At 39.2% G+C, this 10,280-nt stretch overlaps 2 protein-coding genes across 2 annotated transcripts; both read left to right on the forward strand.

Moving 5' to 3' along the window:
* Window positions 1-163: 163 nt before the first annotated feature.
* Window positions 164-2,051, forward strand: LOC112938312 (mitochondrial import receptor subunit TOM5 homolog). The gene is made up of 2 exons (XM_026024328.2): window positions 164-366; window positions 1,711-2,051. Exons 1-2 carry the CDS (start codon window positions 286-288, stop codon window positions 1,786-1,788), a joined length of 159 nt encoding a protein of 52 aa, XP_025880113.1. The 5' UTR covers window positions 164-285; the 3' UTR covers window positions 1,789-2,051.
* A 1,632-nt stretch (window positions 2,052-3,683) lies between these two features.
* On the forward strand, window positions 3,684-7,183 carry LOC4333407 (glycerophosphodiester phosphodiesterase GDPD6). The gene is made up of 8 exons (XM_015772504.3): window positions 3,684-3,798; window positions 4,263-4,444; window positions 4,770-4,953; window positions 5,046-5,120; window positions 5,286-5,395; window positions 6,216-6,434; window positions 6,518-6,673; window positions 6,801-7,183. The coding sequence occupies exons 1-8, from the start codon at window positions 3,786-3,788 to the stop codon at window positions 7,035-7,037; spliced, it is 1,176 nt and encodes a 391-aa protein (XP_015627990.1). The 5' UTR covers window positions 3,684-3,785; the 3' UTR covers window positions 7,038-7,183.
* The last annotated feature ends 3,097 nt before the right edge of the window (window positions 7,184-10,280 follow it).

Genomic DNA, 10,280 nt, shown 5'->3' on the forward strand with positions numbered 1-10,280 from the left:
ACCTAAAGCGAACCTTTTCCTTTTCCAAATCCTATATATTTCTTTTGTCAGCCCATCAAGGAGCTTCTATCCGAATCCAAATTTAAGTTAAACGGAGCCCAACCCAAGGCAGCTAGTTGGGCGGCCCAGGAGGAGATAAAACGTATTGCCGCATCGTCTCTCCGCAAAGCCGAGAGAACTCGCGGCGGAACAGAGGAGGAGAGAGAGCGAAAGTGCGAAACCCTAAAGGCCTAAACCCTATACTTGGAGGTCTCTCGGCGCGAGCGATCTGCTCTCCGATCTGAGATGGCGTCGGCGGTGTTGGAGATGCTCAAGAACCTGTGGGAGTCGCAGGTCACCGACGAGGAGAACCGCGCGTTCAACTATGTCCGTCCACCCTCTCCCCTCTCCCCTCTCCCTGTCATAAACTTTTTTTTTTACCTCTTCCTCGTTGTCGTCCAAGGCGTAATTGTTTGTGTGGGTAGCTGCTGCGTGGTAGTATTTGTTATTCGAGGCTGCGATTTTCTTTTAAAAAAGAAGGGAAGTAATTTTGCTGTTCTTGGAATTTGGTCGTGCGCGCGGGGGAGATCATCACGGGGTCAAAGCACTTGGAATTTACTACTTGTTTAGCCTTTAGATTGGGTAAATTATTAATTTTCTTGGATCGCTGGTGGTCAATGTGCGATTGATTAGGTGTAAAAGAGCAGTGGTTTCAATGATCCAATCTAGGCTCGATTTGCTCAATCCTTCTAATTGTACGACTAAGATTTCAGGGGATTTAGTTATTTCCACTAGTTTAGGGTTGGCACCTATTTAGAGGTGGCAGGTTCCGAAATGATCAACATACTTTTATCTGTCTTCGGCTCCACATCTACTGGGAGTCTGGAAGTTCAGTGCTAAATCGATAAGAAGCAAGTTGAAAGCAAATCTAATCTATTTTGAAACATTCAGCAAACACTATATAACTCTCTTTGTCACTATGAAATTTTCAGTTATTTTTGTAGCATCTACTAATGTAAAAAAAAAATGTTGTGCTTAAAACGGGTGCAATGTACGTAATCCTAGTTACCAAATCACCTGGGGGGGTAATCCACCCTGCGTGGTATCAAGATCCTTCTGTTGGCTGTTGTACGCTACCTTCCAATGCAGTTTTTGAGCCGGGCCAGTTGCCTGCAAGGTTACTATTTTTCTTATACATATATTTTGTCCTGTGGTTCACTTTGACGAATGATGGACATATGTTTTGAGTTTATTTTTTACCGCAATATAAAATTTTGCCATTTTTAAGCTGGGCTGCTTGCCTGTAAGATAGTTTTTTTTTTTCTTTTGATATTTTATCTCTGTGGTTCACTATTGACAAATGATGACCATGTGTTGCTCTACATGCCTTGCATTTTATTTTTCATTGCAGTATAAAATTTTGACAGAAACTGTCTTCTGTCTATGTATTTCTGAATGTTGGTTGTCAGTTGTAAAGTTTTTAAAAAGATACAATTATTTGGTGATTTCTCTTGTATCCGTCTAACTAATTTAAATTGGAGCTAGAATAGACCAAACATGCGTGAGTGATGAGTCTGGATTCTGGAAGCAAAATCATCCAACTAAACAGGAGATTTTAGGGGGGGATCAAACATGAATATTTTTTTGTTACGTCAATCATGGTCCTTTTTTTTCCTGGTATTATTCGCAAGTGTTTTGTGGTGATTAATGCTTGCTGCTTTTGATTTCCAGAGGATACTAAAGGCTGTAGGTCTTTTTGCTGGATCCATCGCCGTGATGCATAACTTTGGTGAACTGATGAACATATAAGGCTGTTCTGGGTGGTTGAGCAGGGTTCCATCTTCCATGGCATCATTATAAGATGTCCGCCTTATCATCAGGCTTGTCGAATTTTTTGTTTACTTAGATTGTTTTTAGCTTTTTATGGTTCAAGCACTTATTGACATTCACAACAGGAGTATTTTTCTGTTGGATAGTCAGTGTCAAATTTAGCTGCAATACCACTGAAATATAGTACTATCATGGAACTTTGGTAGACCTGTCCTATCAGAATTCATTCATCTACTTCTGAATATTGCTGTTCTGTTATTCTGAGTAATGATGCCTACTGAAATTAGGCCACGTTTATTGGTGATTGACAGCAGATCTGACGATTTTCAGATAAAGGGAGCTGGCCTCGTTTAAATCATGCATTTTTGCCCTTTCCTATGCAAGTCCAGCTGTTGGATGAGAACATAAGTAAGATCTGTTGGTTGTGTATAGATAATTGCATATTGGCCAGCATTCCTTTGACGTCACTGTTCCAATGGATCCCATCGGAATATGCTACAGTTTTCCGTATTGCATCGATTGAATCATGCGGCAAGAAAATGGCGAATGACTTTTTTTTTTTCATTGTCTCTTTCAATGAGTAGTTGGCATATGACTTAAGATACTTCCTCCGTTTCACAATGTAAGACTTTCTAACAGTACTTCCATTCATTTAGATGTTAATGAATCTAGACATATGTACTGTGTTTAGATTCATTAACATCTATATGTATGTGGGTAATGCTAGAAAGTCTTACATTTTAAAACGGATGGAGTAACAGATAGCAGATTGAAGCAGGCAAGGCGCAAGGGAGCTCCAATTATGATCCCTTCTATGACACTAGTTATTTGTGGCGTAATTTCGGCACTTGATAATCGATTACGCGTCATGTTCATACTTCATCCCTGCTATACAAAAATCCAGTCCAGCAAACTTACACGCAAAAGCAAACTTATACAAACACAGTACTAAGGAATATACTGCATCATCTTTCAGAACAATGTTCCTACAAAATTTCATATATATTGTTTTGTCATAATGATGAATTGCAAAGCTAATCCGATGACTTAGACCACACAAAAGTTTTTCCCTGGATATTGTACATTAGCTTAGGATTATCTTCCATTCTTTCTAGTGCACTGTCTCAGTCAGGCATTATTGCTGGTCCAGCCTCATCACTCTTAAACACTTCAACTACAGGGAGGGGGTCCCTCAAGAAGACTTGACCCAATGCAAGTGGAATTCTAGGACTCGAATCACACGGCCGGGATTTAAATTTCGGCGTTGATCATTGACCGCTGGAAAACTTGACAAAAATGAAAACCGCGTCTCAACTTTCTTCAGAAGCTGACATAAGTTTGGGGACACATAGTCCTCGGTGAAATGGATGGTGATGGCCCAGCTTTGGTCAAGAACTATGCCAATTGTAACAGCATTTCATTACTTACCCCGTTCTATACTTCAACTTTCTCGTTTTCCGTCAGCACGCTTTCCAAACTACTAAACGGTGTATTTTTTGAAAAAAGTTTCTATATAAAAATTGTTTTAAAAAATCAAATAAATCCATTTTTAAAGTTTAGAGCAGTTAATCTTTAATTAATCATGTGCTAATAAGCTTTCTAGTTTTGCTGGAAATATTTGCAAGTTGCAAATTTACCATCTTCCATCAGCTTCGTTCCTCATCAGTAAAATATGAGAGAAGCTCATGCTATGTGCAGCTGACTGAATAGGATATACATATACTCTCCTTTCTTTTATTTTCTAGACTCTTAACTGGTGCAGAGTGTGCACAGAGGAAGAATAGAACTGCAACTTACAAAAGAACATGTCAACTCCAAGGAATATTCGCAGGCAGGGTGCTTCTGCTTAAAAGCTCATCAGCCATAAGCTCTTCAAGAGAGCTAGGGAGGAGAGAGAAAGAAGGAAAGGCTCCTCTTTTGAGAAGACGAGGTTTTAGCTCAGACTATTGCAGGAGGAAGAGGAAGGAGAGAGAAGCATGGCTGCCTTCTGTAAGACCAAAATCCTTCTCTTCTCCTCAGCTACAGTTGCATTTCTTTCCTCTTCATATTGACAATAGTTTACCTCTGTTTATTCAAAAAGGAAAAAAATGCACCTCCTGTGTGCTTCACATCTTCCTTTCCTGTCCCATGCTGTGGTTCCAATGCTCCTCTTGGCAGCATCTTTTTACATGAACCTCGATGTATGTTTATGAAATACTAGGTATCTGAATCTGTAGCTCTCATGGAGTAATTCATATATTTTCTTCAAGTTAGCACTGAAGCATTTCTACCTTATATATGTTCTTCAGTTCATATGATACTGATGGTAATGCATCTTTCTCGTGGAATGATAACTATCAAAGGAATTGGCTTCTTCACTTCTCTATTTCCTTGATCAAGAATGAAACTTCCAACTTTTCAGCGTACTTGAACAATTCAAGTCTAGTACTGTTAATTGAGTGTTGTCTTGACAGGGCTCATCTCTATCATTGTCCTTGTACTACTTTCTGGAGAATCCAATGCCAATCCAGCTGCCTCTCAGCAGAGTCAGCTGGATGTAAACCACAGGAAGCCACTTCAAACTTTCAGACCTTACAACATTGCCCACAGGGGTTCCAATGGTGAAATACCCGAAGAGACCACGGCTGCCTACCTGGTAAATAAGAATCTATTTCTCAGTACCTACTTTGTATCCAAATTTGAGTGACCACTTCCAAAATAAAATTACAATAAATTTGTATCCGCAAAAACAAAAGGTTAACGAAATGACAAGTGACAAGAAGTACAGGCATGGGCATATTTTAGTGACATGTGAAACTTGATTGCATTAACGTTGTTAACTAACAATATCCAAGACAAGCCATGATATAAATTTATTTAAAAATTCTATCTTGGAGATCATGTGCATAATATTATTTTGCTGAGAGATTCTCTGAAGATTGTTAATGCAAACTCAAAGATATGCATTGGTTGTATTGCAGAGGGCTATTGAAGAAGGTGCAGACTTCATAGAGTCTGACATACTTGCAACAAAGGACGGACATCTGATATGTTTCCACGATGTTATATTGGACGCAACAACTGATATCGCCAATCGTACAGAATTTGCCAACAGGAAGAGAACCTATGAAGTTGAGAGACAAAATGTGACCGGCTGGTTTGTTGGTATGAGGACACAGTTTTTCTTTGTTGCTATTTGCAGCATTTGTTTCTGTTATTTAATTTTGCGGGTAACTTTTGAACTTGTTTGCTCCCAGTGGATTTTACTCTTGAAGAACTCAAGTCACTGAGGGTGAAACAACGCTACAATTTCAGGGACCAACAGTACAATGGTATGAATTGATTTATCTTCCTGTCTTCAATTTATTGCATTCTTCTGCCTTAGGTAGTTGTGTATTCTGTAGCATGTAATGCTCAGTCTAATCTTTGTTAATTGTTCTATGTTTCATCTGTGCTTAAAATATGGTTGCCAATAATGCTTTCACACTTGATCACAGGGAAGTACCAGATTATTACATTTGATGAGTACATCTTGATTGCGCTTTATGCCGATAGGGTTGTTGGGATATACCCAGAGCTCAAGAATCCCATTTTCATCAACGAGCACGTAAGTGACTTAATAGAAACTTGTACATTTTGTTGGTCCACTCAAAGAAGAGGTGCAAAATTGGAAATAAGAAGAACATGCTTCTTGTTTGCTTGGAGACTTTGTCAGATTTAGGTACTTTGATATTTTTTCTGTGGCTACTGTTTGTTTTATTATCATAGATTTCTAGTATGTCATGTTTTGTTTGGCTTGCTGTTACAGTTGTGTGTACCATGCTCCGGTAGTAACTTGTCCCACATATCATATTCTTATATATTATAAAGGAAAACAATCTCTCCATCAACGAAATATGCCCAAAAACTACTTCTGGCACTCTATATCATGAAAAGAACCGGCTCGAGTCACTCTAGGAGCCTGGTCCATTTGGAAAGAGCGCAATGACCGAGTGTGCAACCAACGACAGCAGAACTGGGTCGACGTTGCAAAGACAATGGCGGAAGAAGCAGCTCTTTGGCAGTTTGCGAAGGCTGTGGTTCCGCAGCTACTTATGTAGCCGGCGGCAGTCCTAGATCGCCCCATTTGTTGCAAGAATAGAACTAGCGCAACCAGTCCCTTCACTTCCCTTCCTTGCTTCTGTTTTCTATTTTCCATTCAGCTGTAAATGGTAAATTTTACTTCTCTTACTACAAAGATACACAAGTCTTTTACGTATTCCCCCCCAAAAAAAAAACGGCTCGACATGTTATTTTCTGGAATTTGCACCTCCATGGTTCCTTCTTGTTTCGCAAACCCCTTGCTGCAATGACGATTGAGGCCTTGAGGGATGCTTTGAAGATTGACCTGTAAATATTTACGCATTCTTGAATAATCTCATTTGCAGGTCAAATGGTCAGACGGGAAGAAGTTTGAGGACAAGTTTGTCCAGACACTGCTGAAATATGGTTACAAAGGCGAATACATGTCTGAAGATTGGCTTAAACAGCCATTGTTCATTCAATCCTTCGCACCATCGTCACTCATTTACATGTCAAATATGACAAACTCTCCAAAAATATTCCTAATCGACGATACCACAGTTAGAACTCAAGACACTAATCAGGTATTCTCAGTACATTTTCCTCTTTCCTCTCATGTAAAGTTTAATTATCGATGCCCCTCTAAAAATCAATTTTCATTATGCAGTCATACTACGAGATAACTTCGGACGCTTACCTTGCGTTCATAAGGAAGTACATAGTTGGCATTGGACCATGGAAAGATACAATTGTTCCTCCCATAAATAATTACCTAGGTCCCCCAACCGATCTTGTCGCGCGAGCACACGCTCTGAATCTTCAGGTTAGTGATCTTTCATGAGAACACTACACTTTTTTTTCTCTGATTGCACAATTACTGAAACATTTCATCAGATGATCTTAGATGACAGTACAATCATAAACCATGACTCATTTGATATGATTTGCAGGTGCATCCATACACTTTCAGAAACGAGAACATGTTCTTGCACTTCGACTTCCACCAAGACCCTTATCTTGAGTACGAGTATTGGCTCGGTGAGATTGGCGTCGACGGGCTTTTCACTGATTTCACTGGTACCTTGCACAGGTTCCAGGAATGCACAACTCCGTATCCAAAGAATGAAAAGAATGCAGAGGCACTCTTGCAGAAAATTAACTACATGCTGAAGGATAGCGGATACTAAGCTTGCATGACAACTCACTGTACTGTTACTTTTCAGATTTGTTTCATTATTGTCACCACTGAAAAAGGCACCACCCTTGCAGTTTCTACAATTGTTAAAATAAAGCAGCTTGTAGAATAAAAGTAAATTGAAATGTGTTTTCACAATATCATGTCTGTAAACCTTATTCCTAACTCCAGAAAGGGGCAAGATAGCTAAAACCGAAAATACTTGAACTCGGTCGCCCGGCGCGGGGGGAGCAGGATCGGGCGGAGCCCCCGCGCGTCCCTCTCCCCATGTGCGCACCTGTGGGCCCACCCACTTCTCTCTCTATTTTTTCACAAAAGATGTTTCACCTAGTGTATTTACAATGTTTCACTATTTATAGATCTAATGTTGCAGTGAATTAAAATACTCTTTTGCAACAAAAAAACCCATATATTTTGGAAACTCTCTATTAAGGGAATTTGGTTTATTTTTTGTTCCACCAAAAATGTTTCACCTAGTGTACTCATAATGTTTCACTATGTATAGATCTAATGTTGCAGCGAACGAAACATTCCATTGCAACAAAAAAACCCACATATTTTGGGAACACCCTATTAAGGGAATTTGGTTTATTTTTTGTTCCACCGAAAAATGTTTCACCTAGTGTACTCACAATGTTTCACTATGTATAGATCTAATGTTGCAGTGGACTGAAACATTCTTTCGCTATTTGCTGAAACATTTTTTATATAAGGTGAAACAACACCCGATTTAAACGAGTGAAACATTTTCGATCTACTCAGTGAAACAATCCCGATATACCTGGTGGAACATCGTGCAACATTTAATAAATAATTCAATAATAAGCTAAATTTTTTTCATCGGAATATATCCATGTGTGGTCTTGTTTTGAAGATTTAATTGCAACGAATTTAATGGTGCAATCAGATCATGATTTGGATAAGTAATTTAAGAGAAAAATCAGTTTAAAGTAATTTTGCACGTAAATCGGGTGTTGACGTCATGCTGACGTCAGCGCCCAATTTTACCCCCTCCCGATCGGGCGCCCAACCGGGAGTCGTCTCCATCTAAAACATACGAAAGGACCGGGGAAATTGTGGCATTTTAAGAGGAAGGAAGGATCACTAGAAGTGTATATTTTGCACAAGAAATGAATTCATTGATTTGATCGGCATAAGCAATGATTTTATTCATGGGAGTGGCTAATACACACATGCACACATGGGGCTAAGTTGCATGCGCAACACATTAAATGCCGGTTTTCCTGTCATCAAGACCATTAATGACTTTCTATAATAAAATAATAAAAATAATTGGTTTGAAAGTTTTAAATGTTCAGTTGAAAGATTCAAAACATGTGTTGAAAATTTAGAAATTTGAGTTGAAAGCTTCAAAATTTGGGTAGAACTTTTCAATTTTCAGTACAAAGTTTTAAATTTTGAGTTGAAAAGTTTTAAAGTTCTAGTTGAGAATTTCAATTTTTGAGATGAAAGTCAAATTTGCAGTAGATTTTTAAAAATTTGAGTTGAACTTTCTGAGTCTCTATTACAAAATTTTACTCAAGTATTCAGAAACTTTTCATAAAACTACCAACTTTCTTTTGAAGAACATCAAATCTATTAAAGATAATGAAAAGGCAAATTCATAACTTAATTGATTAGTCTATCCACTCTAAGCAGAATTACTATTTAGCACAACTGCGTTCCCAACGCATACATTTTCTTATAAAATTCCCATATAGAAGTTCTCACGTGAAAGTTTTTCGATGAAAGTTCTCAAATAAAAATTTTCCAAATAAAAGTTTTTCAGATGAAAATTTTTAGAAAAAAAAATGCAGTGCAAATGTAGCTGTGGAAATAGCAATCCCCAACTCTTAGTAGCCATGATAGCCCAGACTCATGGACGTGCTCTAGGTATATGATTGCCTAGTGCATATGGGACTGCTTGTGGCTGATGAGGCAATTTACACTACACTGGCGTGGCGAGTTCCTTGTCTCACCACGTCGGTGCAGCAGTGATACCTTAGCTAAGGGTGTGCCCCCATGAGGCTCCTCAGCTCCTATGCAAGGCACGAAGCCTTGTTAGGATGTGTTAGAGATTAGTCCACCGAGACAAGCTACGGTTGCTCGTGCATTGGGAGGTTGTGCCCCCTGCTGCCCTGCATGTGACCAGAAATTAAAGCGTGAGGGAAGGGAGAAGAACAGTGGTCTATGTGAGGAGAGGTTCTGAGGACTATGCCACCGCCACCACCGGTGACGACCACCACCACAACAGGAAAGATAGACTAGACTTAGAGGTGGAAGAGATGGGCTTGTCGCCGCTAGACCACCTAAGGTGGTCGACGAGCTCGCGGATATGCTTGGACTACATGGAGACAAGTCGCTTCTTGCCACCAACCTTAGCCGTTCTTCTGCTTGAAATTGAAGATGATGGCCGACAACACCAGATCAACAGCTAGCATCGCTAGATCAAGACGCCGTTGGCGAATCGAGAGCTGGCATCACCATGTTGCCGTCAATCCCGCCAGCCAGATTTGCAATGCCCATCGTCCTCTCTCTCCCTACCAACATCGCCACTCTGAGTGAGGAGGATGCCACGACTCCTGCGGTTCCACCTGTGTCTTTAGGCAATGAGGGGGACAGGGTGGTGGCTACAAAGGAGGAAGCGACGGTCGCGGCGATGAGCTCTTTAGTTTGTGGAAATGATACCTATACTAAATTTTCTTGAGTAAATTTCAGAAAACCCAATGTATTATGATCAAAGTTATAAAAAACCATAGGTATTATTATGACTTGTGACACATAACCCCAAGTATTATGGTTTTAAAGTTTTGTAAAACCTCCATTCTTGTGCATGTTGAGCACGATTTTACTTAAAATTTTTAATTATTAAGTTCTTAACTAAGGTTGATAGTTCAACTTTTTGATACTTTGAAAAAAAATGTTTCAAATATGCTGAAGTTAATCAATATTTCAATAAAGGTAGGGTTTTATGAAACATATAGGCTACAAAGCCTGTGGTCATGTGCCACATGTCATAATGCGTGTGGTTTTATGCAACTTTGACTATAAACACATTAAGGTTCTCTGAAATTTACTCATTTTTTTACAAACACTTTACAAACAATTATGTGTCACATTATTATTAAATCTTGATCTTTATAACTTCAATTGACTCGATCAACGTTGAGATTTTTGTAAGTAAGAAGTTTATATGGAATTTTAGTACGTGTTCCTCATCTTGACATTGAGTTTG

This window comes from Oryza sativa, chromosome 3 (genome assembly GCF_034140825.1).
Source record: "Oryza sativa Japonica Group chromosome 3, ASM3414082v1".
Taxonomy (NCBI): domain Eukaryota; kingdom Viridiplantae; phylum Streptophyta; class Magnoliopsida; order Poales; family Poaceae; genus Oryza; species Oryza sativa.

Bases quoted from the DNA above. Each gene is read 5' to 3' on its own strand.
- LOC112938312 (XM_026024328.2), top strand. From the start codon at position 286: ATGGCGTCGGCGGTGTTGGAGATGCTCAAGAACCTGTGGGAGTCGCAG. The intron at 367-1,710 runs GTCCGTCCACCC...TTTGATTTCCAG, and splicing joins AGAACCGCGCGTTCAACTAT to AGGATACTAAAGGCTGTAGG.
- LOC4333407 (XM_015772504.3), top strand. The intron at 4,954-5,045 runs GTATGAGGACAC...GTTTGCTCCCAG, and splicing joins TGTGACCGGCTGGTTTGTTG to TGGATTTTACTCTTGAAGAA. The intron at 5,121-5,285 runs GTATGAATTGAT...ACTTGATCACAG, and splicing joins CAGGGACCAACAGTACAATG to GGAAGTACCAGATTATTACA.